At 29.7% G+C, this 14028-nt stretch overlaps 4 protein-coding genes across 6 annotated transcripts; 3 read left to right on the plus strand and 1 right to left on the minus strand.

The window, feature by feature from the left end:
• Window positions 1-1652: 1652 nt before the first annotated feature.
• On the plus strand, window positions 1653-2644 carry LOC123009374 (farnesol dehydrogenase-like). Of its 2 annotated transcripts, none has more exons than XM_044405633.1 (4): window positions 1653-1779; window positions 1824-2289; window positions 2344-2486; window positions 2537-2644. In XM_044405633.1, exons 1-4 carry the CDS (start codon window positions 1672-1674, stop codon window positions 2576-2578), a joined length of 759 nt encoding a protein of 252 aa, XP_044261568.1. In that variant the 5' UTR covers window positions 1653-1671; the 3' UTR covers window positions 2579-2644. The 2 variants fall into 2 exon arrangements, with proteins under 2 accessions (XP_044261568.1, XP_044261567.1); XM_044405632.1 differs by having other exon boundaries at window positions 1824-2285; window positions 2331-2486.
• Window positions 2645-5565: 2921 nt separating this feature from the next.
• LOC123009399 (cytochrome P450 6A1-like) lies at window positions 5566-7231 on the plus strand. Its single transcript, XM_044405684.1, has 3 exons — window positions 5566-6676; window positions 6721-6972; window positions 7020-7231. Exons 1-3 carry the CDS (start codon window positions 5575-5577, stop codon window positions 7181-7183), a joined length of 1518 nt encoding a protein of 505 aa, XP_044261619.1. The 5' UTR covers window positions 5566-5574; the 3' UTR covers window positions 7184-7231.
• A 1511-nt stretch (window positions 7232-8742) lies between these two features.
• On the plus strand, window positions 8743-10539 carry LOC123008843 (probable cytochrome P450 6a17). 2 transcript variants are annotated; one of them, XM_044404869.1, is made up of 4 exons: window positions 8743-9477; window positions 9532-9858; window positions 9902-10153; window positions 10204-10539. In XM_044404869.1, exons 1-4 carry the CDS (start codon window positions 8853-8855, stop codon window positions 10371-10373), a joined length of 1374 nt encoding a protein of 457 aa, XP_044260804.1. In that variant the 5' UTR covers window positions 8743-8852; the 3' UTR covers window positions 10374-10539. The 2 variants fall into 2 exon arrangements, with proteins under 2 accessions (XP_044260804.1, XP_044260803.1); XM_044404868.1 differs by having other exon boundaries at window positions 8743-9858.
• Window positions 10369-13918, minus strand: LOC123008844 (farnesol dehydrogenase-like). Its single transcript, XM_044404870.1, has 4 exons — window positions 13773-13918; window positions 13270-13728; window positions 10570-10725; window positions 10369-10516 (listed from the first exon to the last, which is right to left on the minus strand). Exons 1-4 carry the CDS (start codon window positions 13878-13880, stop codon window positions 10487-10489), a joined length of 753 nt encoding a protein of 250 aa, XP_044260805.1. The 5' UTR covers window positions 13881-13918; the 3' UTR covers window positions 10369-10486.
• Between the last annotated feature and the right edge of the window lie 110 nt (window positions 13919-14028).

Consider the following 14028-nt stretch of genomic DNA (forward strand, 5'->3'; position numbering starts at 1 on the left):
TATTACACAATGCTTAGAAACAATATACTTGTTTTTTTAATTCTTTTGTAAAACTTTGACTAATCGGTCTAAGAAATTTCAAATTTTTTTAAACCAGTGTTGGCTAAAATGATTTTTTTTTAAATCGTAAAAAGATCTCGTAGAAAATTTATTMCTGTTTTTGCAACTACTCTTACAGTCGTTTCTTGCTAAGATATGGATGATTAAAGACTAAAGAAACCTTTTTCCTTAAAAGTCAGATATCTCAAACAAAAGCAAAATTCCCGTGGACTAAAGACGAAAACAAAAAAACTTTTTTTTGCTCTATTTTTTAGGATTGCCCAGAAAATTTTTTGTCAAGAGTTTTCAAAACTAGAGACTTGAATCTTTCCAATGATTTTTTTTATCTAAATGCGACCATTTTTTACTGAGATACAGCTTTTCAAAAATCACCAAAAAATTTCCGAAATTTGGGTGATTAACAAAAAACCTGTGGTAAAAAACCAGACTTGAATCTATTGGAATTTTTTTTCGGAGGTTGCAAAAAGGACACTACAGGCTGATTCAACTAGGATGACGATCTTTACAAAAATTACTGTTTGGCATAACATCACATTAATTTGATCATCATGAACATCCAAGCTATTTCTGCATCAGTCACCCTGTATTTATTTTTTTATTAATTCTAATGTGAATATCTGTCTTGTAGAAATTTTTTTTAATTTAAAATACATCTATACATACACGGTGATTTATGTAAAACTACCAGTGAGACGAATTTTGAATTCTACCAATAATATAAATTAAGCATTGTTAACTTGATAAGTGCCAATATTTATGGGTTAAAATTAGAAAAATTCGAAAATAACGACAGAAAAATGATAAAAGAGCATTCGAGAGCATAAAATTTTGTCAAAAAATTATATACTAGGTGATTAGTAAAAAATATGATTATATTATATCTAATTTAAAGTAAAATTACTATAAATATTTTTTTTATTTAGGTTTAGATTTGAATCTATAGATTTTTTTTTTGGAGGTTACATACAAAATAATATAGAGTGATGCTCTACAAAAAAAAACCTTTACAAAAATCACTATCTGACACAACATGAAATCAATTTTGAAACATTCAATGTTTGTTTTCATTGTTTACAGTACTTTTTTAATAATTTTTTTATAATGCATTGTTTTGGTTTTATTTTTTGTCTGTAGTAAAATATGTAGTGGCATTCCGAAAAAAATTGACTATCAAAAAATTTCAATCTTCAAGTTTATGACTCCCCCTGTATAACATTTTTTAAATTAATTCTAAAGTTATCTCTTTGAAGGCTAAGACAGGGTGACTAATATAAAACTACCAGCCTGAAGAATTTTAAATCCAACCAGTTATATAAATTAAGCATTGTTAACTTCATTTTATTTTACAGTTGCTTTCTGTCAAAAATGTCCAAAAAATTTTAGTATATTTTTTTTATGTAGGTGTATTAAATGAATCGTCTTGCAAAATAAGAGAAAAAGTTGAGAGAAACTAAATACAAAACTACTGATGCAATGCATTTATTATTGCGTTACTTTTTAATAATAAATGTTTATTGATTTTTATAAATATAGAACAGCCTTCTGCATATATCTAAGCTCACTATCGACAAGTACCACAACGAATTGTCTTTATTAGCTGCCACCATCAAAATGGTTCTTTCCCTTGAAAGATGGGAGGGCAAAGTGGCCGTGGTCACAGGTGCCAGTTCTGGAATTGGGGCTGCAGTCTCACAACTTCTCGTCGAAAACGGAATTATTGTAAGTCAAAATTACCAAACTAGAAACAACTACTTTGTTTCAAGGTCGTTGGTTTGGCTCGTCGCGTCGACGTGATCGAGGCAAAAGCCGAGCAACTCCAAGACAAAAAGGGCCAACTCTACGCCCTTAAAACCGACATGAGGAGTGAAACCGATATCGTAAATGCGTTTCAATGGATTCGGGAAAATYTAGGCCCGGTCCACATTTTGGTCAATAATGCTGGTGTCACTCTTGAAAATAATTTACATGATGGTGATAGTGAGGCATGGCGAATGATTTTTGATGTTAATGTGATCGGATTGTGTGTTGCGACAAGAGAAGCGATGAAAATGATGCTTGATTATAACATAAACGGGCATATTATTCATCTAAATAGCGTCTCAGGGCATAAGATTGTTAATATGCCTGGAATTAATGTTTACGGTGCTAGTAAACATGCAGTTACTGCGTTGGCAGGCACGCTGAAAAATGAAATTAATGCACTTGGGGCGAAAATTAAAGTGACGGTAAGTAAGTGTTTTTAGTTTGTTTTTTTTTAATAGTGTTGGTAGAGTATTAGTCCAGGATTGGTGGCTACTGAAATGACAACAATGAACCCAAATTCAGGACCGGATCGGTTGGAAATGATGAAAAGTTTGCCAGTTTTAAAAGCCGAAGATATTGCTGAAGCGATTGGCTATTGTTTGTCAACACCTGAAAATGTTCAAGTATGATAAACAATTATTTTTGTTCTTTTTTTATTTTTGGTAATTTGCAGATAAATGAATTGACCATTACTCCAGTGGGAGAACAAATTTAAAATAAAAAACTTGAGTTTTATCTAGATAAATGGATGTAGTCTAATAAACAGTCTTAACTGCTTAAATTTACTAAGTTTTAATTTTTAAAAACCTTCTCGAATTCCTAAAAACTCACTGTGTCCAGGTTTTTAATCATGAAATTTTGTTTTATTTTGCCAATGTCATGGTAAAAGTAAAAACGCGTAGCCTCAAAAATAAAATTTTTACTTTATTTGCCATTTAGTCGTAAAAGTTGTCACTTTTGTGCCGTTTGCTGATAAAACTGTTTTATTTTGGCTTTACATTTATTCTGATTTAGAGTGTTTTGTAAATAAAATTATCGATTTGTAGTAAATTCTAGTTTTTCAGTTTTCAAAAAATTTGCTTTACTCAAATAAAAAATTGAGCTAAGTATAATAAAAAAAAATATAAAGGAAATATTACTTTCGAATCCTGAAAGTTTTATGTCGGTCACTACTTTCTAATAAAAAGTGAGCAAAATAATATTAATATATTCAGGTTGCTCAAAAATATTTTCGTAATATGTCATTGGTAAAATATGAAAAACCACTATTTTATTGTATAAAGATCATTCATGCTTTCAGAAAATCTTTCCAAATAAGAAAATACAAGATAATTTTAAAAATTGATATGATTTAAAAATTTTAGCATCGGAAAATTTGTAAAAAATGCATTATAAACGAAGTTTGCATTTTTTAAATACTTTTATTCAAAGTTTACGTTGCTGAAATCGGTATCATTTGAGAGAAAAAATTAATCAAAGAAATAAAACAACAAATTCCTTGTTATTACAATTTTCTTCTCAAATTAAAAAAAATGCAAGTTTTTTATTTATTTTTTATGTCATTGGCTAAAATACAGAGTGATCTTAAAAGTTGTTTGCAATCTCAATTTTAGCATCGAAAAATTTGTAACAAAATGCATTATAAACGAATAAGTTTCCATTTTTTAAATACTTTTATTCAAAGTTTACATTGCTGAAATCGGTGACATTAAAGAGAAAATTAATCAAAGAAGTAAAAAAACTGTTGCATCAGAAAATTTGTAAAAAATGCATTATAAACGAATAAGTTTGCATTTAAAATACTTTTATTCAAAGTTTACATTACTGAAATGGTGACATTTGAGAGAAAAAATTAATCAACGAAGCAAAACAGCATTTTTTTTATTATGGCAATTTTCTTTCCAAATTAAAAAAAATCTAAATTTTTTATTTATGTTTTATGTCATTGGATAAAATACAGAGAGATTTTAAAAGTTGTTTGCAATCTCAATTTTAGCATCGGGAAATTTGTAAAAAAAATGCATTATAAACGAATAAGTTTGCATTTTTAAAATACTTTATATTGCTGAAATCGGTGACATTAGAAATAAAATTAATCAAAGAAGTAACACAACAGTTTTTTTGTTACAACAATTTTCTTCTCAAATTAAAAAAAATATATTTTTTTTATTTATATTTTATGTCATTGGCTAAAATACAGAGTGATTTTAAAAGTTGTTTTCGATTTTAATTTTAGCATTAGACAATTTGTAAAACAATGCATTATAAACAAATAAGTTTGAATTTTTTTAAATACTTTTATTGAAAGTTTACGTTGATGAAATCGGTGACATTAGAGAGAAAACTAATCAAAGAAGCAAAACAACACTTTCTTGGTTATAACAATTTTCTTCTGAAATTAAAAAAAATGCAAATTTTTTCTTTATATTCTATATCATTAGCAAAATTATTAATGGAGAATTGTGTAATAGAGTATTCAATAAGTGTTTAGTAGTTGTATGTTATACACGTCTTCTTTTTTAATAATAAATATTTATTGATCTTTTCCAATTATAGAGGAGCTTTTCACCTTGACTTACAACACAAACGCATCCAAGCAATATTTTAATTTAACAAATTCAGGTTGATTTTCGACTTAAAATTGAGCCAAATCGATTGGAAAAAGCACAAATTGCTTCATTTTTGCCTAAAATTTAATTTCAAATAATTATTTTGATAAAATTTCGTAATTCAGAATGATTTCAGTGCTAAAATTAAGCAAAATATTTGAAATAGCTCAAATTGCTTTATTTTGGCAGCAAACTGTTATTTAAGCATTTATTTTGTTGAAATACTTTAATTAAGGTTGATTTCCGTTTTAAAATTGAGCCAAATCGATGGGAAATAGCAAAAATTTCCTCATTTTGGCTTAAAATTGGATTCTAGACAATTATTTTTATAAAATACTTTGATTTAGATTAATTTGTGTGATAAAATTAAGTAAAATTGGATTGGAAATCCAACGCTCAAATCGCGTAAATTTGACAAAAAACTGTTATTTAAGCATTTATTTTGTTGAAATACATTGATTCAGGTTGACTTCCGGCTTAAAATTGAACCAAATCGATTGGAAATACCACAAATTGCTCTATTTTAGCCAAAAATTAAATTTTAAGCAATTATTTTTATAAAATACTTTGATGTAAATTGATTTCTGTGTTAAAATCGAGCAAAATTGGATTGGAAGTAGCGCCAATTGCTTTATTTTGGCAAAAAACTGTTATTTAAGCATTTATTTTATTAATTCAAGTTGATTTTTGACTTTGAGTTAAGCCAAATGAATTGAAAATAACACAAATTGCTTCATTTCATTGAAGCAATTATTTTTATAAAATACAATGATTTATCTTCAAAGGAGAAGCCGAGCAATTCCAAGACGCCTTTAAAACCGACATGAGGCGTGAAAACGATATTTGAAGATGTTGCTGAAGCTTATAAAACAGTGTTTTATTCTTCTGAACTAAGTTATTAACCAAGAAAATAAAATTGTAAAAAACCTTGGAATTTTTAGTGTATTTTTTATTGTTATCAATCTTTGTGCTCTCTCTCTATTCTATGGATGTTAATAGCGTGATCTTCTGATAAAATAAATCAACAATGACGTGTCACATTTAATCATAAATACAGCTGTGATTTCTTTAGGAAGTAGTTACTTTACTAACTGCTACCAGAATGCTACTAACAAACTCAATTTTTGGTGATTTTGTCACAGTTTTAATTAGTTTAACTACAATTGTTATAATTTACTTCAAATGGTGCTACAAGTATTGGGAAAAACGAAACTTGCCAAACTTAGAAGCTTCTATACCTTTCGGAGATGTTGTAACAAATCAAGGCCCCAAACAACACATTGGTRTTAAAATGAAACGTGTTTATGACACCATGAGGCAAAAAGGGTGGAAACATGGGGGAATTTACCTATTGCAACGGCCATTTTACGTTGTTGTAGACTTAGAGTATGTGAAAAATATCATGACGAAAGATTTTCACCACTTTTCCGACCGCGGGATGTATCATAACGAGAAAGGTGACCCTCTTACTGGCAACCTGTTTAATATAAGTGGGCCAAAATGGAGAAATTTGAGGACTAAGTTAACCCCAACTTTCACTTCAGGGAAAATGAAAATGATGTTTCAAACCCTACTTGACTGTGAAGTCAATTTGCGCAAACAGGTGGAACAACATTACGAAAAAAACGAACCAATTGATATTAAAGAAGTGTTGGGATGCTTCACGACTGATATAATTGGGTCTTGTGCTTTTGGACTTGATTGTAACTCTTTTAAAGAAGAAAACTCACCGTTTCGGGTTTATGGACGYAAAGTTTTTGATCGTGGAGGTCTAATTAGGACTTCAAAACGCATTTTTGCTAACAATTTCCCAAATTTGGCAAAACTGCTCAACATTGCGTTACTTCCGCGAGACATTTCCGATTTTTTTATCAAGATCGTGAAAGACACTATTGAGTATAGGGAAAAAAATCATATTGTGAGAAATGATTTTTTGCAACTTCTTCTTGAATTGAAGACCAATAAGTCGGACCATGATGGTACTGCATTATCAATTGAGGAAATTGCGGCCCAAAGCTTCGTTTTCTTCATTGCTGGGTTTGAAACGTCTTCAACAACGATGACTTTCGCTCTTTACGAACTTGCAAGACACCAAGATATTCAAGATAAAGTCAGGGAAGAAATTGATGCAGTTTTGAAGAAACATGGCAAAATCACCTATGATGCAATTCAAGAAATGACGTTTTTGGAACAAGTCATTGATGGTTTGTGTTTTTGCAAAAAAATGTTTCTTGTATTTTGTGTTTAGAGGCTCTGAGAATGTACCCCCCGGGTCCCCTTGTCCCCCGACGATGTWTCAAAGACTACAAAGTCCCCAACACTGATGTGACWATTGAAAAAGGTATAACGGTCTTAATCCCAATCCTTGGGATTCACTACGACGAAAAGTATTATCCTCATCCTGAGAAATTTGATCCTGAGAGGTTCAGTAGAGAGAATAAGGCGTCGAGGAATACTTATGCCCATATTCCGTTTGGGGAAGGGCCTAGAATTTGTATTGGTGCGAAAAAATACAATTTGGGGCTTTTTATTGAATATTTTTTGCAGGAATGCGTTTTGGGCTAATGCAAACAAAAGTTGGTCTTGTGTCTTTGTTGAAAAATTTTAGATTCACGATCAATGAGAAAACTCAAGAGCCCTTGGAAATGAAGACGAATAGTTTGGTTTTGGCCGCTGAGGGCGAAATTTGGTTAAACGTCCAAAAAATTTAGATGTTATTTGATTTAAAATTAATAAAAGGAAATTAACAAAGAAATTAATTATTCTGGACTTGAAATCTTCTAGCATTTTTGTTACGACTATTACAAAAGTCAAATTTTGAACATTAGTACAAATTTGAACAACAGGGTGTCAACTAAAAGTGCAATTTTCATTTAATAGTTTTATATAAGATTTAATAATGTCTATTTTTAATTTTTTTAATTTCTAATTTTAATTTCAAAGTTATGATATAGAGATAAGTTGAGAAAGTTTTTTTATTAAGGTAATAAATTTTGCTACAATTTATATAAAGCGCTCCAAACAAAACAGATATGCCACAAAAATTCTTTCTTGTTTTTTTTTTATTTTTAATTTTTATAGATCAATCAAATTTGAAATAATTCAAAGCTAAAAAAAATTCAAAATTTTACAAAATCCTCAAACAAAACGGAGTGTCTTGAAACAGTATTTTCAGCAAAAAGTATTAGTTATTATTATAATTAATGAAGAGTTAAATAATTATTTCTTAATTATCAAGTGCTCAGTGACAAAATTTGTCCGAGTAGTTTTTTTAGATGAATCACCGTGTATAAAAAGTTTCAGTTAAATTTACTTAACCGTTAAAAAATAACAACAAAGAAATTAGTCAGAAATAAGAAAATTCAAATTAAAAAACTCAAAATTTCTTATTTACTCGTATGTTCTTATTCTACTTTTAAAAAACTTTAACGTTTAGGTAGACAATAAAACTNTTATATAAAGTGGCACCAAACAAAATAGATATGCCACAAAAATTCTTTTTTGATTTTTCTTATTTTTCTAGTTTTATTTTCTTTTTTTTTGTACTTTCAACAAAAATGGTTATTATTAATTCGTATTTTGATTTCAAAGTTATGAAATAGAGAAAAGTTGAGAAATTTTTTTACTAAGGTAATAAACTTTGCTACAATTTATATAAAGCGGCGCCAAACAAAACAGTGTCATGCCACAAAAATTCTTTCTTAATTTTCCCCATTTTTTTAGTTTAATTTTTTTCGCACTTTCTCTCAACAAAAATGATTATTATTAATATTTTAATTTCAAAGTTATGAAATAGAGATAAGTTGAGAATGTTTTTCTACTAAGGTAATAAATTTTGCTACAATTTATAAAAAGCGGCGCCAAACAAAACAAATATACCACAAAAATTTTTCTTGATTTTTCTTAATTTTTTGGTTTTATTTTTTTTTCGCACTTTCTTTTAACAAAAACGATTATTATTAATATTTTAATTTTAAAGTTATGAAATAGAGATAAGATGAGAAAATTGTTTCCCTAACGTAATAAATTTTGCTACAATTTATATAAAGCCAAACAAAACAAATATGCCACAAAAATTCTTTCTTAATTTTTCTTATTCTTTTAGTTTCATTTTCTCTCAACAAAAACGATAATTATTAATATTATTAATACTTTCCCAAAATTTTATTTACTAAAAACACTCTTTTAACAAACTTAATGTGCTTAAATTACTAATAATTCATTGTCCACAGTGTATTTTTAGAATTTTACAATGAGAACGCACTTATGACAAGTAATAAAAGATAAATAAAGCGTCTGTTCTAAGTCTGGTAAACAAGTCATAATAATTCCGACTAAATGATAAAATTATCAGTCAGTGCTTGACAATTTGTGTTAAAAATGTTGATAACTACTTCGTTAACCAGTTATTTTATCGCACTATTTTTGGTCATTTTGTGTTATTATTATTTCAAGTGTTTTTATTATTCTTATTGGGAGCGAAGGAACATACCAAACCTGCAACCCTATATTCCCGGCCCCAAAACCCACCTCGGACTCCAGCTCAAACATTTATACGACGTAATGAAAGAAAAAAAGTGGAAACATGGTGGTTTTTATCAGCAATTATCACCAGTTTACATAATTAGCGATCTAAATTACGTCAAAAATGTTATGACTCGCGACTTTTATTATTTCCCCCATCGGGGACTCTACTTCAACGAGAAGAGTGACCCTTTAAGTGCCCACATTTTCAACACAAGTGGCCCCAAATGGAAACACATGAGAAGCAAACTCAACCAAATTTTCACTTCAAGCAAACTCAAGTCAATGTTCCCGATTTTGCTCGACTGTGAGAAGAATTTGGTCAAAAACATGGAAAAACACAAGTCGGTTGATATCAAAAAAGTTTTAGATGAGTTTATCGGGGATATAATCGAGAAATGTGTTTTTGGTTTTGATTGTAAGATTTTTAGACAGTTTCAACGTAAAATTTTAAAAAGGTCACGCTCAAGGCGGCTTAAAGGTTTCATAATTGACAATTTTCCAAAATTGGCCAAAATTTTTGACATTGTTTTAGTCCCACGTGACGCTTCAATTTTTTTCCGGAAACTAATCAGAGACACTGTGGACTTCCGGAAGAAAAATAGTGTCACAAAACCCGATTTTTTGCAAGTCTTAATCAACTTGGAGCTGAAATCTGAGATAACAATTGAGGAAATCGCCGCCCAATGTTTTATTTTTTTCATTGCTGGTATGTCAACATCGCCAACTGCGATGACTTTCGCACTCTACGAGCTTGCAAGACATCAAGACATCCAGGAGAAAGTCCGTCAAGAAATTGGGAAATTTGACCTAACTTATGATTCCCTCCAAGAAATGAGGTTTTTGGATCAAGTTTTTGACGGTGAGTTGAGTCAAATCACACAATTTTGTAAGAAAATTTTCAGAAGCGCTGAGGATGTACCCGCCTGCTGCTTATCTAAACCGGAAGTGTGAAACTGATTATGAGATCCCTGGGACTGGGATTGTGCTCGAAAAAGGCACAATTGTTACAGTTCCAGTGATGGGGATTCACTACGATTGGGATTATTACCCGAATCCTGAAAATTTTGATCCKGACCGTTTCAGTGAAGAGAATAGGAGATTTAGACCCAATTTTGCGTTTCTTCCGTTTGGGGAAGGACCCAGGATGTGTATTGGTACCACAATTGGGATTTTGACAAGTGTTTGGTACTAAATGAGTTTCCAGGGATGCGTTTTGGACTAATTCAATCAAAATTAGGCCTTGCATTTTTACTAAAACGTTACAAGTTTACAGTTAGTGCAAAAACTCAAGAACCATTAAAAATGAAACCAAATTCTTTGGTATTGTCAGCTGAGGGCGAAATTTGGTTGGACGTTACTGAAATAAAAATTTAATTTCTTTTTATTTATTATCTCCAACACAACCTTTAAATTATACAAAAACTACACCTAAATTATTGTCACAATTATAATAATCAGATAAAATGTTAAGTATTTTTGTGAAAAGATTACAGCGGTTGAATGGTCAGTTCGTGAACCTGCAATAAAAAATTTGATCGAAATTGTTTAAAATTTTGGCGAAATTTTGTACCTGGACATGCTCTGGAGTAGATAATGCGTAGCAAATGCCATCAGCGATGTCCTCGGGTTGCAAAATGGGTAGTTTTGCGAGGAAAGCTTTGGTGTCGGCCGAGGCATTTTTGTTTTTTGTGGTCATTTCAGTGGCGACTAAGCCAGGGCTTACGCTCTGAAAAAAATCATGAAATTATCATGCACTCTCCTATTATTACCACTGAAGGTCGGAACAATTACACAGACATTCGTGTTTACGTTTGCACTTGATTTTATTTACGCATTTGAAATAAAAATAGTCGGTGGAATTGTTAAAAAAAAGATTGAAAAAGTGATTTAAAAAAATGGGAATTTCTACTGTAATAATTTTATTCTTTCAGCTTAGCCATTTTTGCATTTTTTTGTCCAATAAAATATTTATAAGAAATTTCTTCACTTAGATTTTTTTGTTAGGTGAATTGAACTTTTCTCCAATTCTAAAATTTTTAAAAAGTTTTAAATTCACAGTTTACAGAATTCTGAATTCAATCTTTTTGTAATTTGTAACGTTTCTGTTTAAATTGTGAGTTTTAAAATCCCTTTTTTGTAAAAGTAGTGATTCTAAGATTGTAATGTACAATTGTTAGTTTTGAGGATTCAAAAGAAGAGAAGAGAAGAGAAGAGTTTTAGCTTTACAAAAATTCATATAAAATTTTACGATTTTAGATTTGTAAACTTTTAAATTCAATACTTTTGCAATTACAGATTCTGATCTGAAGTTGTTATAGAATTAACTTGTCCAAAAATTTGAGAGTAAACATTTTCCGAATATAAAACCCTGAAATTTTGATTTTTGAAAAAGTTATTTAGAATTCAACAAATTTTAAAACTATAATTTAATACTCCGTGATTCTGGAATTATCTAAGACCCTAATTAGACTCTAGTTTGAATTAAAAATTTATGTTTATTTAATTTAGCTCGAAATCTTAAATAACCACTCTTTAAAAGACCAAAAAAAAAATATTAAATTAGTTCATTATATTATTATAGTCATTTTTGTATTACGTAAAAAAAGTTATCATTATTAAAAGAATTTATTAACAGTAATGTAAAAACAGGCTATAAATGTTTTTTTCTTGCTGAAATAGAGAAAGTTGAGAACTTTTTTTACTAAAGTAATAAATTTAGCTACAATTTATATAAAAAAATTTATATAAACAAAACAGATATGCCACGAAAATTCTTTCTTGATTTTTCTTAATTTTTTGGTTTTATGTTCTTTTGTCGCACTTTCTCTCAACAAAAACGATTATTATTAATATTTTTTATTAATTATTAATTAATTAATTATTTTTATTAATATTATTAAGATTTTTTCCGTAGGTGAACTGAACTTTTTCTCAATTCTAAAATTTAAAAGTTTACAGCATTCTGAATTTAATCTTTTTGTAATTTCTAACGTTTCTGTTTAAATTCTGAGTTTAGAAAAATTCATATAAAATTTTACGATTTTAGATTTGTAAACTTTTCAATTCAATACTTTTGCAATTACAGATTCTGATCTGAAGTTTTTATAGAACTAACTTGTCTAAGAATTTGAGAGTAAAAATTTTCCGAATCTAAAACCCTGAAATTTTGATTTTTGAATTCAACAAATTTTAAAACTATAATTTAATACTTTAAGACCCTAATTAGACTCTAGTTTGAATTAAAAATTTATATTTATTTAATTTAGCTCGAAATCTCAAATAACACAATTTAAAAAAAAACAAAAAAAATTATTAAATCAGTTCAAAAATTACCTTATTTTAGTCAAAAGTTATCATTATTAAAAGAATTTATAACAGTAATGCAAAAACAGGCTATAAATGTTTTTTTCTTGCTGGTTTAATTCAATTTAGCTCATTTTTCAGCAAAAATCTGGCGTTGGCGTTTTTGAAAAGATTTAATTAAACTTCTGGCTTGTTTTGGTTTGATTTTTATATTTTAAAAGAATTAGCTTTCTTTTAAAAGAAATTGCAGTTTTTCCACGATAAATGTATTTTTTAAACTTGTTTTGTTCAATTGGGGTTATTCTTAACACAAAATTATGCTCCAAATGTAGGTACTATTTTTATCTTTCTAAGTTCACATAGGCTATTTTTTTACGAAAAGTGGCTATATTTAACAAAACTTGCAATTAATTAAAGAAATTGCAGTCTATGTTATTTTTGCACATTTGGACAAGTTTTGTTTATTTTGAACGTTAGTAATTTTTTTCAGCTGTCATTTTCAACAAAAATTTAAACCAATGCAAAATTTATTACAATTATAAAAAAATATATAAAAATTTCTTAATTAATTGATACAAACTGACGCAAAAATTACAATAATGCTCTAATGTCTTATTTTGTGCATTTTTGAGTTTTTTAAACCCAACTTTTATTTATTTGGAACGTTAGCAAATTTTTTCAGATGTGTTGCTCGATTTCAGCAAAAATTTGTTAATTGATACAAAAAATAGTTATTTTCAGTTTTTAGAAAAATTTTATCCAATTACTAATTAAATAAAATTCATGAACTGCAGATTTTTTATGCGCAGTTATACAATCAAAACAATTTCATTAATGCATGCCTTTCGCAGAAAAACATGCAATGCCTCGTTCCGATTATGTAATCATTTATTAATGTTAATTATCTTGCCATAAACAACTCGAATGTAATAAAATAATTTCAAAAAAAAAATGTTTGTTTCCTCACCGTAATCTTAATCTTGCACCCCAGAGCATTCAATTCCTGCCTCAAAGTCTCAGTGAGGGCCGTCACGGCATATTTCGAAGCTGGATAAATATTCCAAGTATGGGTCGTGACTTGATGCCCAAAAATGCTGTTAATATGAATAATATGCCCATTGACCTTATTAGCCCTCATCAACCTAACAGCCTCTCTTGTGGCCACACACAGGGAAATAATATTCAAGTCGAGGGTTTTGCGCCACTCCTCTGTCTTCCCATCGGTGAGGCCCCCCATGGTGGCATACCCAGCGTTGTTGACAAGGACATGGATGGGGCCCAAATTGCCCTCAATCCACTTGAAAGCCCTCAAAATGTCATCTTCTTTGCTCATATCGGCCTTCACAGCGACGAGTTTGCCCTTTTTGCCGGCGTATTTTTTGGCACACTCCTCGATGATTTCGGCCCTCCGGGCCACTCCTGCAACCTATTAGGGATAAATGTTAGGTAAAAGAGGGGGTTAAGGGTTACAATGAGCCCATTTTCGACCAGTTTTTCCACGATGGCAGCCCCAATTCCAGAACTGGCACCGGTCACAACGGCCACTTTGCCCACAAAACGATTCATTGAAAGTACCATCTTTGCAAACTTGAATGCAACTGCAGTTGTGCACTGTTTACCGGCTTTATAAATATCAAGTAACCTTGTGGGTTTATGGCTTGCATTTATCTGCCAATTAGTCATTTCCTATAATTATTTACGATTTAGGAATTATACTGCGATGCTA

Source organism: Tribolium madens, unplaced genomic scaffold (assembly GCF_015345945.1).
Source record: "Tribolium madens isolate multiple individuals breed KSU strain unplaced genomic scaffold, Tmad_KSU_1.1 Scaffold_71;HRSCAF=194;Tcas5.2_LG6, whole genome shotgun sequence".
NCBI lineage: Eukaryota > Metazoa > Arthropoda > Insecta > Coleoptera > Tenebrionidae > Tribolium > Tribolium madens.

Coding starts and splice junctions, on each gene's coding strand:
- LOC123008844 (XM_044404870.1), bottom strand. CDS start 13,880: ATGGTACTTTCAATGAATCGTTTTGTGGGCAAAGTGGCCGTTGTGACC. Junction 13,729..13,772: donor TGGTCGAAAATGGGCTCATT/GTAACCCTTAAC, acceptor TATCCCTAATAG/GTTGCAGGAGTGGCCCGGAG. Junction 10,517..10,569: donor CTACTCCAGAGCATGTCCAG/GTACAAAATTTC, acceptor TTTTTATTGCAG/GTTCACGAACTGACCATTCA.